The 21,967-nt window shown below is 50.9% G+C and overlaps 1 protein-coding gene across 1 annotated transcript in view; it reads left to right on the top strand.

The window, feature by feature from the left end:
- Positions 1-21,967, top strand: part of LOC144488020 (uncharacterized) — a gene marked incomplete at its 5' end in the record, with an annotated part of 85,751 nt that overhangs the window by 54,907 nt on the left and 8,877 nt on the right. The window contains 2 exons of the mRNA XM_078206035.1: positions 1,715-1,793; positions 9,539-9,718. Coding sequence (XP_078062161.1) covers positions 1,715-1,793; positions 9,539-9,718 — 259 coding nt within the window. The remainder of the gene's footprint in view (positions 1-1,714; positions 1,794-9,538; positions 9,719-21,967) is intronic.

Genomic DNA, 21,967 nt, shown 5'->3' with positions numbered 1-21,967 from the left:
GCACTCCCCGCGTCACACTGCGCTCCCCGCGTCACACTGCACTCCCCGCGTCACACTGCACTCCCCGCGTCACACTGCGCTCCCCGCGGCGATTATTTGTCCTGTGTAAGATTTCCTGGCAGTGCCAGTGACTAATTGGATCTCCCAGCCCCACAATTTTTTTAAAAATTGTTTTTTTTATTCATTTGTGGGACATGGGCGTCGCTGGCTGGGTCAGCGTTCATTGCCCATCCCCAGTTGCCCTTGAGAAGGTGGTGTTGAGCTGCCTCTTGATTCGCTGCAGTCCATGTTCTGTGGGTTTACCCACAATGCCGTTAGGGAGGGAATTCCAGGATTTTGACCCAGTGACAGTGAAGGAACGGCGATATATTTTCAAGTCAGGATGGTGAGTGGTTTGGAGGGGAACTTGCAGGTGGTGTTGTTCCCATGTATCTGCTGCACTTGTCATTCTCGATGGAAGTGGTCGTGGGTTTGGAAGGTGCTGTCTAAGGATCTTTGGTGAATTGCTGCAGTGCATCTTGTAGATAGTACACACTGCTGCTACTGAGCGTCGGTGGTGGAGGGAGTGGATTTTTGTAGATGTGGTGTCAATCAAGCGGGATGCTTTGTCCTGGATGGTGTCGAGCTTCTTGAGTGTTGTTGGAGCTGCACCCATCCAGGCAAGTGGGGAGTATTCCATCACACTCCTGACTTGTGCCTTGTCGATGGTGGGCAGGCTTTGGGGAGTCAGGAGGTGAGTTACTCGCCGCAGTATTCCCAGTCTCTGACCTGCTCTTGTAGCCACTGTGTTTATGAGGTGAGTCCAGTTGAGTTTCTGGTCAATGGGAACCCCAAGGATGTTGACAGTGGGGGATTCAGTGATGGTAACACCATTGAATGTCAAGGGGCGGTGGTTAGAGTTCTCTTATTGGTGATGGTCATTGCCTGGCATTTGTGTGGCACGAATGTTACTGCCACTTGTCAGCCCAAGCCTGGATATTGTCCAGATTTGATTTGATTTAATACTGTCACATGTATTAGCATAAAGTGAAAAGTATTGTTTCTTGAGCGCTATACAACCAAAGCATACCATTCATAGAGAAGGAAAGGAGAGAGTGTAGGATGTAGTGTTACAGTCATTGCTAGGGTGTAGAGAAAGATCAACTTAATGCAAGTAGGTTCATTCAAAAGTCTGACAGCAGCAGGGAAGAAGCTGTTCTTGAGTCGGTTGGTACGTGACCTCAGACTTTTGAATCATTTTCCCGACGGAAGAAGGTGGAAGAGAGAATGTACCCGGTGCATGGGGTCCTTACCAAGGCAGCAGGAAGTGTAGACAGAGTCAATGGATGGGAGGCTGGTTTGCGTGATGGATTGGGCTACATTCACGACCTTTTGTAGTTCCTTGCGGTCTTGGGCAGAGCAGGAGCCATACCAAGCTGTGATACAACCAGAAAGAATGCTTTCTGTGGTGCATCTGTAAAAGTTGGTGAGAGACGTAGCTGACATGCCTTGTCTTCTGAGAACGTAGAGGAGTTGGTGGGGCTTTCTTAACTATAGTGTCGGCATGGGGAGACCAGGACAGGTTGTTGGTGATCTGGAGACCTAAAAATTTGAAGATCTTGCTGCATTTGGACATGGACTGCTTCAGTATCTGAGGAGTCACGAATGGTGCTGAACATTGTGCAATCATCGGCAAACATCCCCACGTCTGACCTTATGACCGATCTTTTTACAGGACTGTTACGAGAACAAAAAATGGCCTTTCAGAAACCAGCTTCTACATGGCAAATGTGAGGCAACAACAAGCAAGTGAAGTGAGTATCTGCCCTGGGAGACAGTGGGGAAGTGTGTGTCAGAGTATCTGCAGGGAGAGAGTTGGTGTGAATGGCGAGAATATCTATGGGGAGGTAGTATCTGCGGGGGGAGAGTGAGTGAAAGTTGGGAGAATATCTGCGGGGCAGTATCTGCTGGGGAGATTATCTGTGGGGGAGTATCGGCGGGGGAGAGTATCTGCGGGGAAGAATATCTGCGGGGGAGAGTATCTGCGGGGGAGAGTATCTGCAGGGGGGAGTATCTGCGGGGGGAGTATCTGCGGGGGGGAGTATCTGCGGGGGGAGTATCTGCAGGAGTGAGTATCTGTGTGGGGGGTATCTGCGGGGGGAGAGTGAGTGAAAGTTGGGAGAGTATCTGCGGGGGATTTTAATCTGCATATCAATTGGTCAAATCAGGTCGGTCAAGGCAGCCTTGAGGAGGAGTTCATAGAATGTATCCGCGATAGCTTCCTTGAACCGTATGTAATGGAACCTACAAGGGAGCAAGCTACCCGAGACCTGGTCCTGTGTAATGAGACAGGGATAATTAATGACCTTGCAGTTAGGGATCCTCTTGGAAGAAGCGATCACAGTATTGTTGAATTAAAATACAGATGGAGCGTGAGAAGGTAAAATCCAATACCAGTGTCTTGTGCTTAAACAAAGGAGACGACAAAGGGATGAGGGAGGCGTTGGCTAAGGTAGACTGGGAGCAAACACTTTATGGTGGGACAATTGAGGAACAGTGGAGGACTTTCAAAGCGATCTTTCACAGTGCTCAGCAAAAGTATATACCAGAGATAAGGAAGGACTGTAGAAAAAGAGATAATCAGCCATGGATATCTAAGGAAATAAAGGAGGGATCAAATTGAAAGAAAATGCATAGAAAGTGGCAAAGATTAGTGGGAACCGAGAGGATTGGGAAATCTTTAAAGGTCGGCAGAAAGCCACGAGAAAAGCTATAAAGAAAAGTAAGATGGATTATGAGAGTAAAGAAGCTCAGAATATAAAAACAGATAGCCAAAGTTTCTACAAATATATAAAATGAAAAAGAGTGGCGAAAGTAAACATTGGTCCTTTAGAGGGTGAGAAGGGGGATGTAATAACTGGAAATGAGAAAATGGCTGAGGCATTGAACAGGTATTTTAGAACATAGAGCATCGAAAAAATACAGCACAAACAGGCCCTTCAGCCCACAAGTTGCGCCGGTCATGTCCCTACCTACCTAGGCTTATATATAGGCTTACCTATAACCCTCAATCCTATTAAGTCCCATGTACTCATTCAGAAGTCTCTTAAAAGACCCTATCGAGTTCGCCTCCACCACCACCGACGTCAGCCGATTCCACTCACCCACCACCCTCTGAGTGAAAAACTTACCCCTGACATCTCCTCTGTACCTACCCCCCAGCACCTTAAACCTGTGTCCTCTCGTAGCAACCATTTCAGCCCTGGGAAAAAGCCTCCGAGAATCCACCCGATCTATGCCTCTCAACATCTTGTACACCTCTATCAGGTCACCTCTCATCCTTCGTCTCTCCAAGGAGAAAAGACTGAGCTCCCTCAGCCTATCCTCATAAGGCATGCCACTCAATCCAGGCAACATCCTTGTAAATCTCCTCTGCACCCTTTCAATCATTTCCACATCCCTCCTGTAATGAGGCGACCAGAACTGAGCACAGGACTCCAAGTGGGGTCTGACGAGGGTCTTATAAAGCTACATCATTATCTCCCGACTCCTGAACTCAATCCCTCGATTGATGAAGGCCAGCACACCATACGCCTTCTTAACCACCTCCTCCACCTGCGGGGCCGATTTTAGAGTCCTATGGACCCGGACCCCAAGGTCCTTCTGATTCTCTACACTGCTAAGAGTCTTACCCTTGATATTATACTCCTTCATCCCATTTGACCTGCCAAAATGGACCACTACGCATTTATCTGGGTTGAAGTTCATCTGCCACTTCTCCGCCCAGTCTTGCATCCTATCTATGTCACGCTGCAGCTTCTGACATCCCTCCAGACTATCCACAACCCCACCAACCTTCGTGTCATCGGCAAACTTACCAACCCATCCCTCCACTTCCTCATCCAGGTCATTTATGAAAATGACAAACAGCGGGGGAGAGTATCTGCGGGGGAGAGTATCTGCAGGGGGGGAAATCTGCGGGGGGAGTATCTGCGGGGGGAGTATCTGCGGGGGGGAGTATCTGCGGGGGGAGTATCTGCAGGAGTGAGTATCTGTGTGGGGGGTATCTGCGGGGGGAGAGTGAGTGAAAGTTGGGAGAGTATCTGCGGGGGATTTTAATCTGCATATCAATTGGTCAAATCAGGTCGGTCAAGGCAGCCTTGAGGAGGAGTTCATAGAATGTATCCGCGATAGCTTCCTTGAACCGTATGTAATGGAACCTACAAGGGAGCAAGCTACCCGAGACCTGGTCCCGTGTAATGAGACAGGGATAATTAATGACCTTGCAGTTAGGGATCCTCTTGGAAGAAGCGATCACAGTATTGTTGAATTTAAAATACAGATGGAGTGTGAGAAGGTAAAATCCAATCCCAGTGTCTTGTGCTTAAACAAAGGAGACTATAAAGGGATGAGGGAGGCGTTGGCTAAGGCAGACTGGGAACAAAAACTTTATGGTGGGACAATTGAGGAACAGTGGAGGACTTTCAAAGCGATCTTTCACTGTGCTCAGCAGAAGTATATACCAGTGATAAGGAAGGACTGGAGAAAAAGAGATAATCAGCCATGGATATCTAAGGAAATAAAGGAGGGATCAAATTGAAAGAAAATGCATAGAAAGTGGCAAAGATTAGTGGGAACCTCCCACAGTAACCTGGGGTACATCCCATCCGGTCCCGGAGACTTATCTATCTTGATGCTATTCAAAATTTCCAACACATCCTCTTTCTTAATGTCTACATACTCAATCTTTTCAGTCCGCCGCAATCCTGCAGTACAACAACCAGGTCTTTTTCCACTGTGAATACCGAGGTAAAATATTCATTCAGCACCTCTGCTATTTCTTCCAGTTCTGTACAGACTTTCTCACCTTCACCTTTTATAGGTCCTATTCCTTCACATCTCATCCTTTTACTCTTCACATATTTATAGAACGCCTTAGGGTTCTCCTTAATCTTACCTGCTGCGGCCATCTCGTGACCCCTTCTGGCTCTCCTAATTTCTTTCTTAAGTCCCTTCCTACAAGCCGTATACTCATCTAGATCCCTATCTTCGCCAAGCTCTCTGAACCTTTTGTATGCTTTCCTTTTTTTCACTAGGTTCAGCACAGCTTTCGTGCACCACGGTTCCCGTAACCTACCAAAACCTCCCTGTCTGCTCGGAACGTTGTCATGCAGAACTCCAGACAAACATTCCTTGAAAATCTGCCACCTTACTTTAGTACTTTTCCTCGAGAATGCCTCCTTCCAATTTACGCCTCTAATCTCCTGCCTGATGGCTTCATATTTCCCCTTACTCCAGATAAACACTTTCCTAGCTTGCCTGATCCTATCTCTTTCCAATGCTAGCGTAAAGGAGATAGAGTTATGATCACTATCCCCAAGATGCTCCCCCACTGAGAGATCCGACACCTGTCCAGGCTCATTAGCCAGTACCAGATCGAGTACAGCCTCTCCTCTTGTTGGCTTATCCACATGCTGTGTCAGGAAACCCTCCTGAACACACCTAACAAACTCCTCCCCATCCAAACCCCTTACCCTCGGCATATTCCAATCGATGTTTGGGAAATTAAAGTCTCCCATCACGACAACTCTTATTATTACATCTCTCCAGGATCTGTTTCCCTATCTGGTCCTCAACATCCCTGTTACTATTGGGCAGCCTGTAGAAAACACCCAGCAAAGTTATCGACCCCTTCCCGCTCCGAACTTCCACCCACAGAGACTCTGTAGACAATCCCTCCACGGCTTCCACCTTCTCTACAGCTGTGACACTATCCCTGATCAGCAGTGCCACTACTCCCCCCCCCTCTTTTGCCTCCCTCTCTGTCCTTTCTGAAACATCTGAAACCCGGCACCTGAAGTACCCAGTCCTGTCCCTGTCCCCAAGTCTCCGTAATGGCCCCCACATCACACTTCCAAGCATTGATCCACACTCTAAGCTCATCCACTTTATTCACTACACTCCTGGTGTTAAAATAGACACATCTCCAACCTTTGGTCTGAGCTTTCCCCTTCTCTATCACCCGTCTATTCTCCCTCCTACACTGTGTACAATCCCTCTCTATTTGCGGGCTAACCTCCTCGCTCTCAGTCTCCTCGTCTCGATCCCCTCCCCCCAACCTATCTAGTTTAAACTTTCCCCAGGAGCCTTAGCCAACCTTCCTGCCAAGATATTGGTCCCCCTGGGATTCAAATGCCACCCGTCTTTTTTGTACAGGTCACACCTGCCCCTAAAGAGGTCCCAATGATCCAGGAACCTGAATCCCTGCCCCCTGCACCAGTCCCTCAGCCACACATTCATCCTCCACCTCACTCCATTCCTGTCCTCACCTTCCCGTGGCGCAGGCAGCAATCCGGAGATTAATACCTTTGCTTTCCTCCTTCTCAGCTGTCTCCCTAATTCCCTATACTCTCTTTTCATGACCCCTTCCCCCTTCCTCCCCACATCAGCGGTACCAATATGTACCGCTACCTCTGGCTCCTTTCCATAGAACCATAGAACCATAGAAAATTACAGCTCAGAAACAGGCCTTTTGGCCCTTCTTGTCTGTGCCGAACCATTTTATGCCTAGTCCCACTGACCTGCACTTGGACCATATCCCTCCACACCCCTCTCATCCATGAGCCCGTCCAAGTTTTTCTTAAATGTTAAAAGTGACCCCGCATTTACCACTTTATCCGGCAGCTCATTCCACACTCCCACCACTCTCTGCGTGAAGAAGCCCCCCTCTAATATTCCCTTTAAACTTTTCTCCTTTCACCCTTAACCCATGCCCTCTGGTTTTTTTCTCCCCTAGCCTCAGCGGAAAAAGCCTGCTTGCATTCACTCTATCTATACCCATCAAAATCTTATACACCTCTATCAAATCTCCCCTCAATCTTCTACGCTCCAGGGAATAAAGTCCCAACCTATTCAATCTCTCTCTGTAACTCAGCTTCTCAAGTCCCGGCAACATCCTTGTGAACCTTCTCTGCACTCTTTCAATCTTATTTACATCCTTCCTGTAACTAGGTGACCAAAACTGTACACAATACTCCAAATTCGGCCTCACCAATGCCTTATATAACCTTACCATAACACTCCGACTTTTATACTCGATACTCCGATTTATAAAGGCCAATGTACCAAAGGCACTCTTTACGACCCTATCCACCTGTGACGTCACTTTTAGGGAATTCTGTACCTGTATTCCCAGATCCCTCTGTTCAACTGCACTCTTCAGAGTCCTACCATTTACCCTGTACGTTCTACTTTGATTTGTCCTTCAGCTTAGATGGATTGGCCAGGGTAAATGTGCAGGGTTACGGGGTAGCAGATAGGGGCAGGGTCTGAAAGATGCTCTATCAGAGATTCGATGGGCTGAATGGCCTCATCCTGCATTGTAGGCATTCTGTGGACTCTAAGGCAGCTCACCACCAATTCGGGATGGGCATTAAATCCTGACATAGCCAGTGACGCCCATGTCCCAATTATCATTCCATTTCCTGTTGGACAGGATTGCTGAGTGAACTGAGGAAGGTGATTCCCTCATTCCAGGTTAATCTGATGAAGGAACAGTGAGGGGAGGCACAGTGAGGGGCGGGGGAGAGGGGGAGGCACAGTGAGGGGCGGGGGGAGAGGGGGAGGCACAGTGAGGGGCGGGGGGAGAGGGGCGTGGGGGCGGAGAAACAGTGAGGGGAGGGGTGTGTGGGGGGGGAGGAAGAGTGAGGGGGGGAGGCACAGTGAGGGGCGGGGGGAGAGGGGCGTGGGGGCGGAGAAACAGTGAGGGGAGGGGTGTGTGGGGGGGGAGGAAGAGTGAGGGGGGGAGGCACAGTGAGGGGTGGGGGGAGAGGGGCGTGGGGGTGGAGAAATAGTGGGGGAGGGGGGGCGGGGGGTGGAACAGTGAGGGACGGGGGAGGGGAGCAGTGAGGAGCAGGGGGGATGGGGGGGCGGGGGGATTGGGGGGATGGGGTGGGCGGGGGGAGCAGTGAGGAGCGGGGGTATTGGGGGGGGAGCAGTGAGGAGCGGGGGGATGGGGGGGCGGGGGGATTGGGGGGATGGGGTGGGCGGGGGGAGCAGTGAGGGGCGGGGGTATTGGGGGGGGAGCAGTGAGGGGCAGGGGGATGGGGGACGGGGGTACTTGGGGGGGGCGGGGGAGCAGTGAGGGGCGGGGGGATGGGGGGCGGGGGTATTTGGGGGGGAGGGGGGAGCAGTGAGGGGCGGGGGGATGGGGGGGCGGGGGTATTTAGGGGGCAGGGGGAGCAGTGAGGGGCGGGGGAGTGGTGAGGGGCGGGGGGAGCAGTGAGGGGCGGGGGAATGGGGGGCGGGGGGATGGGGGGGCGGGGGATGGGGGGGCGGGGGATGGGGGGGCGGGGGATGGGGGGGGCGGGGGGAGCAGTGAGGGGCGGGGGGATGGGGGGGCGGGGGGGATGGGAGGGGTCCAGGGGAGCAGTGAGGGGCAGGGGGGATGGGGGGGGGGGGCGGGGGGGATGGGAGGGGTCCAGGGGAGCAGTGAGGGGCGGGGGGATGGGAGGGGGCCGGGGGAGCAGTGAGGGGCAGGGGGGGCGGGGGGGATGGGGGAGCGGGGGGGGTGGGGGGGATGGAGGGGGCGGGGGGGTTGGAGGGGGCGGGTGGGGATGGGAGGGGTCCAGGGGAGCAGTGAGGGGCAGGGGGGATGGGGGGGCGGGGGGGATGGGGGGGCGGGGGGGATGGGGGGGCGGGGGGGTGGGGGGGATGGAGGGGGCGGGGGGGATGGAGGGGGCGGGTGGGGATGGGAGGGGTCCAGGGGAGCAGTGAGTGGCTGGGGGGGCGGGGGGGGATGGGGGGGCGGGGGGGGTGGGGGGGATGGAGGGGGCGGGGGGGATGGAGGGGGCGGGTGGGGATGGGAGGGGTCCAGGGGAGCAGTGAGGGGCGGGGGGATGGGGGGATGGGGGGATGGGAGGAGGCCAGGGGAGCAGTGAGGGGCTGGGGGGGCGGGGGGGATGGAGGGGGCGGGTGGGGTTGGGAGGGGTTCAGGGGAGCAGTGAGGGGCTGGGGGGGCAGGGGGATGGGAGGGGGCCAGCGGAGCAGTGAGGGGCGGGGGGATGGGGGGGCGGGGGGGATGGGGGGGTGGGGGGGATGGGAGGGGGTGGGGGGGATGGGAGGGGGCCAGGGGAGCAGTGAGGGGCGGGGGGATGGGGGGGGTGGGGGGAATGGGAGGGGGCCAGGGGAGCAGTGAGGGGCGGGGGGATGGGGGGGCGGGGGTATGGGGGGGGTGGGGGGGATGGGAGGGGGCCAGGGGAGCAGTGAGAGGCGGGGGGGATGGGGGGGCGGGGGGATGGGGGGATGGGAGGGGGCCAGGGGAGCAGTGAGGGGCGGGGGGATGGGGGGGGCGGGGGTTGGGGGGATGGGAGGGGGCCGGGGAGCAGTGAGGGGCGGGGGGGATGGGGGGGGCGGGGGGATGGGGGGGGCGGGGCGATGGGGGGGGCGGGGGGGATGGGGGGGCGGGGGGGATGGGGGGGGCGGGGGGATGGGGGGGGGCGGGTGGGGGGAGCAGTGCTTGTGCCTCTGGAGCTGTTCACTGTTTTATATCTTCCTCCAGCCAGCCCGACCAATGCAGCCGAACAAGACGCTGTCAGCATCCAGAGACAGTCACAAACCCCCGAGACCTGAACCGCCATCATCGCGGACAACTGTTACAATCATCCTTCCAAACCAGTCATCCAACCGAGGCCCTCCCAGGAAACCACCACCTTTTGGCCGACAGAATCACAAAGCCCAGGTGAGTTCAACAATGGTTTGACTCGGAGACCGGTGCTCATTCTACAATCCACATCGAGAGAAATTATCAGAGTGCAGCCTGTAACTACCCTGTACAGGACAGGAATATCACTGCCAGAGCGGGAATACCACTGCCAGAGCGGGAATATCACTGCCAGAGCGGGAATATCAGTGCCAGAGCGGGAATATCACTGCCAGAGCAGGAATATCACTGCCAGAGCGGGAATATCAGTGCCAGAGCAGGAATATCAGTGCCAGAGCGCGAATATCAGTGCCAGAGCGGGAATATCAGTGCCAGAGCAGGAATATCACTGCCAGAGCGGGAATATCACTGCCAGAGCGGGAATACCAGTGCCAGAGCAGGAATATCACTGCCAGAGCAGGAATATCACTGCCAGAGCAGGAATATCAGTGCCAGAGCGCGAATATCAGTGCCAGAGCGCGAATATTAGTGCCAGAGCGCGAATATCAGTGCCAGAGCGGGAATATCAGTGCCAGAGCGGGAATATCACTGCCAGAGTGGGAATATCAGTGCCAGAGCAGGAATATCACTGCCAGAGCGGGAATATCCCTCCCAGAATGGGAATATTGCTGCCAAACCGGGAATATCGCTCCCAGAGCAGGAACATCACTGCCAGAGCGGGAATAGCGCTCCCAGAATAGAAATATCCCTCCCAGAGTGGGAATATCACTGCCAGAGCAGGAATATCACTCCCAGAGTGGGAACATCGCTGCCAGAGCAGGAATATCACTGCCAGAGCGGGAATATCACTCCCAGAATGGGAATATCCCTCCCAGAACAGGAATATCACTTCCATAGCGGGAATATCCCTCCCAGAGTGGGAATATCATTGCCAGAGCAGGAATATCCCTCCCAGAGCGGGAATATCCCTCCCAGGGTGGGAATATCCGCCCCCCCCCAGGGTGGGAATATCCCTCCCAAGGTGGGAATATCCCCCCCAGAGTGGGAATATCCCCCCCCCCCCACCAGAGCAGGAACATCCCTCCCAAGCGGGAATATCACTGCCAGAGCGGGAATATCACTGCCAGAGTGGGAATATCGCTCACAGAGCAGGAATATCGCTCCCAGAGCGGGAATATCACTGCCAGAGTGGGAACGTTATGCCCAGAGCGGGAAAGTAAAGTAAAAGTACAGTTTATTTATTTGTCACAAGTAAGGCTTGCATTAACACTGCAATGAAGTTACTGTGAAATTCCCCCAGTCGCCACACTCCGGCGCCTGTTCGGGTAAATGCACCCTAACCAGCACGTCTCTCAGACTGTGGGAGGAAACCGGAGCACCCGGAGGAAACCCACGCATGACAACGTTCCGATGAGACAGGGGGGTGTTGGTAGGGTACGGGAACCGTGGTGCACGAAGGTTGTGATGAACCTGGTGAATAAGAAAAGAGAGGCGTACAGAAGGTTCAGAGAGCTAGGAGGTGTTAAGGATTTAGAGGAGTACACGGGATGTAGGAAGGAGCTTAAGAAGGAAATTAGGAGAGCGAGAAGGGGTCATGAGAAGACCTTGGCGGGTAAGATTAAGGAGAATCCCAAGGCTTTCTACAAATATGTCAAGAGTAAAAGGATGAGATGTGAAGGCATAGGACCCTTAAAAGGTGAAGGGGGAAAAGTTTGTGCGGAACCGTTAGAAATGGCGGAGGTGCTTAATGAATACTTTACCTCGGTATTCACGGTGGAAAGGGATCTGGGTGGTTGTACTGCTGGTTTGCGGTGGACAGAAAGGATCGAGCATGTGGACATAAAGAAAGAGGATGTGTTGGAACTATTGAATGGCATCAAGGTTGGTAAGTCGCCGGGACCGGATGGGATGTACCCCAGGTTACTGTGGGAGGCGAGGGAGGAGATTGCGGAGCCTTTGGCGATGATCTTTGCATCGTCGATGGAGACGGGAGAGGTTCCGGAGGATTGGAGGATTGCAGGTGTGGTCCCTATATTCAAGAAAGGGAACAGGGACAGCCCGGGAAATTACCGACCGGTGAGTCTAACCTCAGTGGTTGGTAAGTTGATGGAGAGGATCCTGAGAGACAGGATTTATGATCATCTAGAGAAGTTTAGTATGATCAAAAGTAGTCAGCACGGCTTTGTCAAGGGCAGGTCGTGCCTTACGAGCCTGGTTGAGTTCTTTGAAAATGTGACCAAACACATTGACGAAGGAAGAGCGGTGGATGTGGTCTATATGGACTTCAGCAAGGCGTTCGATAAGGTCCCCCATGCAAGACTTCTTGAGAAAGTGAGAGGGCATGGGATCCAAGGGGCTGTTGCCTTGTGGATCCAGAACTGGCTTGCCTGCAGAAGGCAGAGAGTGGCTGTGGAGGGGTCTTTCTCTGAATGGAGGTCAGTGACCAGTGGAGTGCCCCAGGGATCTGTTCTGGGACCCTTGCTGTTTGTCATTTTCATAAATGACCTGGATGAGGAAGTGGAGGGATGGGTTGGTAAGTTTGCTGACGACACCAAGGTAGGTGGTGTTGTGGATAGTTTGGAGGGATGTCAGAAGTTGCAGCGAGACATAGATAGAATGCAAGACTGGGCGGAGAAGTGGCAGATGGACTTCAACCCGGATAAGTGTGTAGTGATCCATTTTGGCAGATCCAATGGGATAAAGCAGCAGTATAACATGAAGCGTACCATTCTTAGCAGTGTAGAGGATCAGAAGGACCTTGGGGTCCGGGTCCATAGGACTCTTAAATCGGCCTCGCAGGTGGAGGATGCGGTCAAGAAGGCGTACGGCGTACTAGCCTTCATTAATCGAGGGATTGAGTTTAGGAGTCGGGAGATAATGCTGCAGCTTTATAGGACCCTGGTTAGACCCCACTTGGAGTACTGCGCGCAGTTCTGGTCACCTCATTACAGGAAAGATGTTGAAGCCATTGAAAGTGTGCAGAGGAGATTTACAAGGATGTTGCCTGGATTGGGGGGCATGCCTTATGAGGATAGGTTGAGGGAGCTTGGTCTCTTCTCCCTGGAGAGACGAAGGATGAGAGGTGACCTGATAGAGGTTTACAAGATGTTGAGAGGTCTGGATAGGGTAGACTCTCAGAGGCTATTTCCAAGGGCTGAAATGGTTGCTACGAGAGGACACAGGTTTAAGGTGCTGGGGGGTAGGTACAGAGGAGATGTCAGGGGTAAGTTTTTCACTCAGAGGGTGGTGGGTGAGTGGAATCGGCTGACGTCGGTGGTGGTGGAGGCAAACTCGTTGGGGTCTTTTAAGAGACTTCTGGATGAGTACATGGGATTTAATGGGATTGAGGGCTATAGATAGGCCTAGAGGTGGGGATGTGATCGGCGCAACTTGTGGGCCGAAGGGCCTGTTTGTGCTGTGGCTTTCTATGTTCTATGTTCTATGTTCAGACACAGGGGGAACATGCAGACTCCACACAGTGACCCAAGCCGGGAATCGAACCCAGGTCCCTGAAGCTGTGAGGGAGCAGTGCTAACCACTGTGCTACCGTGCGAATATCACTCCCAGGACTTCCAGGGTGGAGATATTCCTTGTAAAGAGAGGTTGAAGATGTCTGTGAATATCCCCGCCAGCTGATCCGCACAGGATCTGAGTGCTCGTCCGGGTACCCCATCCGGGCCAGTTGCTTTCCATGGGTTGACCTTTGAGAAAGCTGCTCTGACATCTACAATGATGACCTCAGATACAGGTTCATCCAGGCCTTCCAGGATGGAGGGCGTACCCTCACTGACCTCTTGCTCAAAACGGGCGGACAATGCATTGAGCTCATCAGGGAGGGGTGCGCTGGAGCCGGTGATTTGATATGACTTCATCTTGTAGCCTGTTATGTCTTGCAGACCTTGCCATAGTCAGCGGGGGTCAGTGTGGCTAGCCTGGGACTCCAGCTTGGTCCGGTACCGTCTTTTGGCATCTTTGATGGATCTCCTTAGATCGTATCTGTCTTTCTTGTGAAGGTCAGTGTCACCTGACTTGAACACCTCAGACCTGGACTTCAGCAAGCAGTGGATATCCCTGTCCATCCATGGTTCCCGGTTGGGAAACACACGGATTTTCACAGGGCCTGTTCCTATGCTGTACTTTTCTTGTTGTTTGATATCTCCCCCAGATCCTGCTCCAGTTCTGATAACCATTCCAGGTATTCTATTTATTCGATACTACTCTCATATATCCTCATCTCTTCCTAAATCTCCACTTTGCGCTGCCAGCTTTCCCCCTCTCTGAAATTCCCCTGACGTTCCCATCCACGTCCCAGTCCAGTCTTGTTTTATTCATTCATGGGACAAGGGGATCACTGTCTGGGCCACCATTTATTGCCCATCCTTAGTTGCCTTGAACTGAGTGGCTTGCTTGGCCATTTCAGAGGGCAGTTGAGAGTCAACCACATTGCTGTGGCTCTGGAATCATATGTAGGCCAGACCGGGTAAGGATGGCAAAGTTTAACAGCACTGGTAAACCTCCCCACGAGGACATCATAAGAACTAGGAGCAGGAGTGGGCCATCTGGCCCCTCGAGCCTGCTCCGCCATTCAATAAGATCATGGCTGGTCATTTTGTGGACTCAGCTCCACTTACCCGCCCGCTCACCATAACACTTAATTCCTTTACTGTTCAAAACTTTATCTATCCTTGCCTTAAAAACATTCTATGCTGGGATCAAGTGAATCCCTTGAAGAGTAGAGGGGGTGTAGGAGTAGAGTTAAGAGAGAAATCAGGAGGACAAAAAGGGACACGAGATTGTTTTGGCAGATAAGGCAAAGGAGAATCCAAAGAGCTTCTACAAATACTTAAAGGGCAAAAGAGTAACAAGGGAGAGAGTAGGGCCTCTTAAGGATCAACAAGGTCATCTATGTGCGGATCCACAAGAGATGGGTGAGATCCTAAATGAATATTTCTCATCAGTATTTACTGTTGAGAAAAACATGGATGTTAGGGAACTTGGGGAAATAAATAGTGATGTCTTGAGAAGGAGGTGCTGGAAGTCTTAAAGCGCATCAAGGTAGATAAATCCCCGGGACCTGGTGAGGTAAATCCCAGGACATTGTAGGAGGCTAGGGAGGAAATTGCGGGTCCCCTAGCCGAGATATTTGAATCATCGATAGTCACGGGTGAGGTGCCTGAAGATTGGAGAGTGGCAAATGTTGTGCCTTTGTTTAAAAAGGGCTGCAGGGAAAAGCCTGGGAACTACAGGCCAGTGAGCCTCACATCTGTGGTGGGTAAATTGTTGGAAGGTATTTTGAGAGACAGGATCTACAGGCATTTAGAGATGCAAGGACTGATTAGGGACAGTCAGCATGGCTTTGTGAGTGGAAAATCATGTCTCACAAATTTAATTGAGTTTTTTGAAGGGGTAACCAAGAAGGTAGATGAAGGCAGTGCAGTTGATGTTGTCTCCATGGACTTTAGCAAGGCCTTTGACAAGGTACCGCATGGTAGGTTGTTACATAAGGTTAAATCTCACGGGATCCAGGGTGAGGTATCTAAATGGATACAAAATTGGCTTCTTGACAGAAAGAAGTCGAACAACACCAGGTTAAAGTCCAACAGGTTTATTTGGTAGCAAAAGCCACACAAGCTTTCGGAGCTGCAAGCCCCTTCTTCAGGTGACTCACCTGACGAATGACAGATGGAGTTTAATTTAGACAAATGCGAGGTGATGCATTTTGGTAGATTGAACCAGGGCAGGACTTACTCAGTTAATGGTAGGGTGTTGGGGAGAGTTACAGAACAAAGAGATCTAGGAGTACATAAGAACATAAGAACATAAGAAATAGGAGCAGGAGTAGGCCATCTAGCCCCTCGAGCCTGCCCCGCCATTCAATAAGATCATGGCTGATCTGACGTGGATCAGTACCACTTACCCGCCTGATCCCCATAACCCTTAATTCCCTTACCGATCAGGAATCCATCCATCCGCGCTTTAAACATATTCAGCGAGGTAGCCTCCACCACCTCAGTGGGCAGAGAATTCCAGAGATTCACCACCCTCTGAGAGAAGTTCCTCCTCAACTCTGTCCTAAACTGACCCCCCTTTATTTTGAGGCTGTGCCCTCTAGTTCTAGTTTCCCTTCTAAGTGGAAAGAATCTCTCCATCTCTACCCTATCCAGCCCCTTCATTATCTTATAGGTCTCTATAAGATCCCCCCTGAGCCTTCTAAATTCCAACGAATACAAACCCAATCTGCTCAGTCTCTCCTCATAATCAACACCCCTCATCTCTGGTATCAACCTGGTGAACCTTCTCTGCACTCCCTCCAATGCCAATATATCCTTCAGCAAATAAGGGGACCAATACTGCACACAGTATTTCAGCTGCGGCCTCACCAATGCCCTGTACAGATGCAGCAAGACATCTCTGCTTTTATATTCTATCCCCCTTGCGATATAGGCCAACATCCCATTTGCCTTCTTGATCACCTGTTGCACCTGCAGACTGGGTTTTTGCGTCTCATGCACAAGGACCCCCAGGTCCCTCTGCACAGCAGCATGTTGTAATTTCTTTCCATTTAGATAATAATCCAATTTGCTATTATTTCTTCCAAAGTGAATAACCTCGCATTTGTTAACGTTATACTCCATCTGCCAGATCCTCGCCCACTCACTCAGCCTGTCCAAATCTCTCTGCAGACCTTCTACGCCCTCCACACGATTCACTTTTCCACTTATCTTTGTGTCGTCTGCAAACTTTGTTACCCTACACTCAGTCCCCTCCTCCAGATCGTCGATATAAATGGTAAATAGTTGAGGCCCCAGTACCGATCCTTGCGGCACGCCACTAGTTACCATCCGCCAACCAGAAAAGCACCCATTTATTCCGACTCTCTGCTTCCTGTCGGATAGCCAATCCCCAATCCACGCTAACACCCGACCCCCAACATGTTCATAGCTCCTTGAAAGTGGAGTCACAGGTGGACAGAGTGGTGAAGAAGGCATTCGGTATGCTTGGTTTCATCGGTCAGAACATTGAATACAGGAGTTGGGACGTCTTGTTGAAGTTGTACAAGACATTGGTAAGGCCACACTTGGAATACTGTGTGCAATTCTGGTCACCCTATTATAGAAAGGATATTATTAAAATAGAAAAAGATTTACCAGGATGCTACCGGGACTTGATAGATTGAGTTATAAGGAGAGGCTGAATAGACTGGGACTTTTTTCTCAGGAACGTAGGAGGCTGAGGGGTGACCTTAGAGAGGTCTATAAAATAATGAGGTGCATAGACAAGGTAGATCGTCATTATCTTTTCCCAAAGGTCGGGGAATCTAAAACTAGAGGGCATAGGTTTAAAGTGAGAGGGGAGAGATACAAAAGTGTTCAGAGGGGCAATTTTATTCACACAGAGGGTGGTGAGCGTCTGGAACAAGCTGCCAGAGGTAGTAGTAGAGGCGGGTACAATTTTGTCTTTTAAAAAGCATTTAGATAGTTACATGGGTACGATAGGTATAGAGGGATATGGGCCAAATGCGGGCAATTGGGATTAGCTTAGGGGTTTTTAAAAAAAAATGGGCGGCATGGATCAGTTGGGCCGAAGGGCCTGTTTCCATGCTGTAAACCTCTATGACTCTATGAGGGAGCCCCAACTGCTTCACTGGGCAGGGAATTCCACAGATTCACAACCCTTTGTGTGAAGAAGTTCCTCCTCAACTCAGTCCTAAATCTGCTTCCCCTTATTTTGAGGCCATGCCCCCTAGTTCTAGTTTCACCCGCCAGTGGAAACAACTTCCCTGCTTCTATCTTATCTATTCCCTTCATAATCTTATATGTTTCTATAAGATCTTCCCTCATTCTTCTGAATTGCAATGAGTATAGCCCCAGTCTACTCAGTCTCCTCATAAGCCAACCCTCTCAACTCCGGAATCAACCTAGTGAATCTCCTCTGCACCCCCTCCAGTGCCAGTATATCCTTTCTCAAGTAAGGAGACCAAAACTGTACACAGTACTCCAGCTGTGGCCTCACCAGCACCTTATACAGCTGCAACATAATCTCGCTGTTTTTAAACTCCATCCCTCTCGCAATGAAGGACAAAATTCCATTTGCCTTCTTAATTACCTGCTGCACCTGCAAAGCAACTCCTTGAGATTCCTGCACAAGGACACCCAGCTCCCTCTGCACAGCAGCATGCTGCAATTTTTTACCATTTAAATAATAGTCCATTTTGCTGTTATTCCTACCAAAATGGATGACCTCACATTTACCAACATTGTACTCCATCTGCCCGACCCTCGCCCACTCACTTAGACTATCTATATCCCTTTGCAGAGTTTCAGCATCCTCTGCACACTTTGCTCTGCCACTCATCTTAGTGTTATCTGCGAATTTTGACACATTACACTTGGTCCCCAACTCCTAATCATCCATGTAAATCGTAAACAATTGCGGTCCCAACACTGATCCCTGAGGCACACCACTAGTCACTGATCGCCAACCAGAAAAACACCCATTTACCCCCACTCTTTGCTTTCTGTCAGTTAACCAATCCTCTATCCATGCTAATACATTACCCGTAACACCGTGCACATTTATCTTATGTAGCAGTCTTTGGTGCAGCACCTTGTCAAATGCCTTCTGGAAATCCAGATACACCACATCCACAGGTTCCCCATTGTCCACTGCACATGTAATGTTCTCAAAGAATTCCACCAAATTAGTCAAACATGACCTGCCCTTCATCAACCCATGCTGCGTCTTACCAATGGGATAATTTATATCCAGATGTCTCGCTATTTCTTCCTTGATTATAGATTCAAGCATTTTCCCCACTACAGAAGTTAAGCTAACCGGCCTATAGTTACCCGCCTTTTGTCTACCTCCTTTTTTAAACAGTGGCGTCACATTTGCTGTTTTCCAATCTGCGGGAACCACCCCAGAGTCCAGCGAATTTTAGTAAATTACCACTAGTGCTTTTGCTATTTCTCCCGCCATCTCTTTTTTTCCGGCTGGAGGTCTGTGATCAGTGGTGTTCAGCAGGGCTCTGTACTGGGACCTCTGCTATTTGTGATATATATAAATGATTTGGAAGAAGGTGTAACTGGTGTAATCAGCAAGTTTGCGGATGACACAAAGATGGCTGGAATTGCGGATAGTGAAGAGCATTGTCGGGCAATACAGCAGGATATAGATAGGCTGGAAAATTGGGCGGAGAGGTGGCAGATGGAGTTTAATCCGGATAAATGCGAAGTGATGCATTTTGGAAGAAATAATGTAGGGAGGAGTTATACAATAAATGGCAGAGTCATCAGGAGTATAGAAACACAGAGGGACCTAGGTGTGCAAGTCCACAAATCCTTGAAGGTGGCAACACAGGTGGAGAAGGTGGTGAAGAAGGCATATGGTATGCTTGCCTTTATAGGACGGGGTATAGAGTATAAAAGCTGGAGTCTGATGATGCAGCTGTATAGAACGCTGGTTAGGCCACATTTGGAGTACTGCGTCCAGTTCTGGTCGCCGCACTACCAGAAGGACGTGGAGGCGTTAGAGAGAGTGCAGAGAAGGTTTACCAGGATGTTGCCTGGTATGGAGGGTCTTAGCTATGAGGAGAGATTGGGTAAACTGGGGTTGTTCTCCTTGGAAAGACGGAGAATGAGGGGAGATCTAATAGAGGTATACAAGATTATGAAGGGTATAGATAGGGTGAACAGTGGGAATCTTTTTCCCAGGTCGGAGGTGACGATCACGAGGGGTCACGGGCTCAAGGTGAGAGGGGCGAAGTATAACTCAGATATCAGAGGGACGTTTTTTACACAGAGGTTGGTGGGGGCCTGGAATGCGCTGCCAAGTAGGGTGGTGGAGGCAGGCACGCTGACATCGTTTAAGACTTACCTGGATAGTCACATGAGCAGCCTGGGAATGGAGGGATACAAACGATTGGTCTTGTTGGACCAAGGAGCGGCACAGGCTTGGAGGGCCGAAGGGCCTGTTTCCTGTGCTGTACTGTTCTTTGTTCTTTGTTCTTTCGTGCCCTGGGATGCATTCCATCAGGACCAGGAGACTTGTCTACCTTTAGCCCCATCATTCCCAGTGCAGTGAAAGTGCAACTTTGTACAGGTCCCACCTACCCCCAAACTGTTGCAATGTCTCAGAAATGTGAAGCCTCCCCCTGTGTTTGTCTGTGGAGTCTTCCTGCTCTCTTCCTCCAATAGCATGTGGAACTGGGAGTAATCTAGAGATTACCACTGATCATAAACAGCAGGAATGACTGTGACTGCACTGATTCTAGCTCCCACTTTCACATTGAGATCATTAGTGTACAGCAACCAAACAGCAAGGCACCCAGCACCAAACCCTGTGGAACACCACTGGACACAGGCTTCCAGATACAAAAACAACCTTTAACCATCTCCCTCTGCCTCCCTCCACCCAGTCACTGTTGGATCCAGTTTGGTCTGGGCTCGTCCCTTCTACAATCACCTGCTTTCTAACTCCTTTCCTCCCTCCCTGAAATCTGCCTTCAGGACCTCATCCCTTTTCCTCTCTATGTCATCGCTCTGGGAGCCTCTCCACCACCCCCCATCCCCACCCCACCATCAATAGAATGCCCTCCAGCAGCTCTGTGACATCCTTGACCCGGGCACCAGGGAGCCCCAGAATCGACTGTCCGCCCCCTCACCTCCACCCCGATCAAGCTGAAACTGAGTGTCTCCCTCAGTTAGAGTTACCCACGTTGCTGTGGCTCTGGAGTCACATGTAGACCAGACCGGGTAAGGATGGCAGATTTCCTTCCCTAAAGGACATTAGTGAAGCAGATAGAACATAGATCAGTACAGCACAGGAACAGGCTACGATGTTGTGCCGAACACGACACCAAATAAAACTAATCTCTTTTGCCTGCCCTTGGACCATATCCCTCTATTCCTTGGATATTCATGTGCTTATCTAAAAATGCCCCTATTGTATCTGCCTGCACCATCACCCCTGGTAGCGCATTCCAGATACCTACCGCTCTCTGTGTAAAAAAACTTGCCCCTCATCTCCTTTGAACTTTTCCACTCTCACCTTAAGTGTCCCCTTAGTGTTAGACATTTTAACTCTGGGAAAAGATTTTGACTGTCAACCCTATCTACACCCTCATAATTTTATAGACTTCTATCAGATCTTCCCTCAGCCTCCACCACTCGAGAGAAAACAGCCCTAGTTTGTTCAGCCTCTCCTTATAGCTCAGACCATCTAACCCAGGCAGCATCCTAGTAAATCTCTTCTGCACCCTCTCCAAAGCCTCCACATCCTTCCTGTAATGTGGCGACCAGAATTGAACTCAATACTCTCAGTGCAGCCTGACCAAAGTTTTATAAAGCTGCAACATGACATCCTGCTTGTCCTCAATGCCCCGACCAATAAAGGCAGGCATGCCATATGCCTTCTTTACCTCCCTATCTACTTGCGTGGCCATTTTCAGGGAACTATGGACCTGAACCCCAAGATCCCTCTGTACATCAATGCTGTTCAGGGTCCTGCCATTAACTGGATACTTACCCTTAACATTTGATCTCCCAAAGTGCAGCACCTCACACTTGCCCGGATTAAACTCCATCTGATATTTCTCCGCCCGTATCTGCAGCTGATCCATATCCTGCTGTGTCTGGTACAGATCCCTGTGGAACACCACTAGATAGGATGTTACAACAATTAGCAGCAGTTTAATTCCAGATATTTTATGAATTGAATTGAAATTCCAGCAGTGGATGGATTTGAACCCGCCTTCACCACGCTTCAGCTGAGGCACTGGATTATTGGCTGTGACATTGCCCCCTTTTGCTGCCTTGTTCAGGGCCGTCACCCAGCTGGAGTTCAGCCCCTCTCTCCATGCTGGCTTCAGGTGGGAAGGTTGTGCATTTCCCAGTCCTCACGCTGCATCTGTTCATTCGATTATTCACTGATTCTGAAGGAGTAAACTTAGCATTTAAATTAAACACTGCCAGGCAACTGACCAATCAAATCCTCCATGTCAAATGCCTCTTTCTATTTCTGTGTGGATTGTAGGGGGCAGGGTGGCGAGATACAGGCTGCTTACTCATAGAGTCATCGAGGTTTACAGCATGGAAACAGGCCCTTCGGCCCAACATGTCCATGCCGCCCTTATTTTTTTTAAACCCCTAAACTAATCCCAATTGCCCGCATTTGGCCCGTATCCCTCTATACCCATCTTACCCAAGTCACTGTCTAAATGCTTTTTAAAAGATAAAATTGTCCCCGCCTCTACTACTACCTCTGGCAGCTTGTTCCAGACACTCACCCCCCTCTGTGTGAAAAAATTGCCCCTCTGGACACTTGTAT

The sequence above is a fragment of the Mustelus asterias genome, unplaced genomic scaffold (genome assembly GCF_964213995.1).
Source record: "Mustelus asterias unplaced genomic scaffold, sMusAst1.hap1.1 HAP1_SCAFFOLD_1218, whole genome shotgun sequence".
Taxonomy (NCBI): domain Eukaryota; kingdom Metazoa; phylum Chordata; class Chondrichthyes; order Carcharhiniformes; family Triakidae; genus Mustelus; species Mustelus asterias.
The sequence above is the reverse complement of the archived record's forward strand: the minus strand, read 5'-3'. Positions and strand labels throughout refer to the sequence as shown.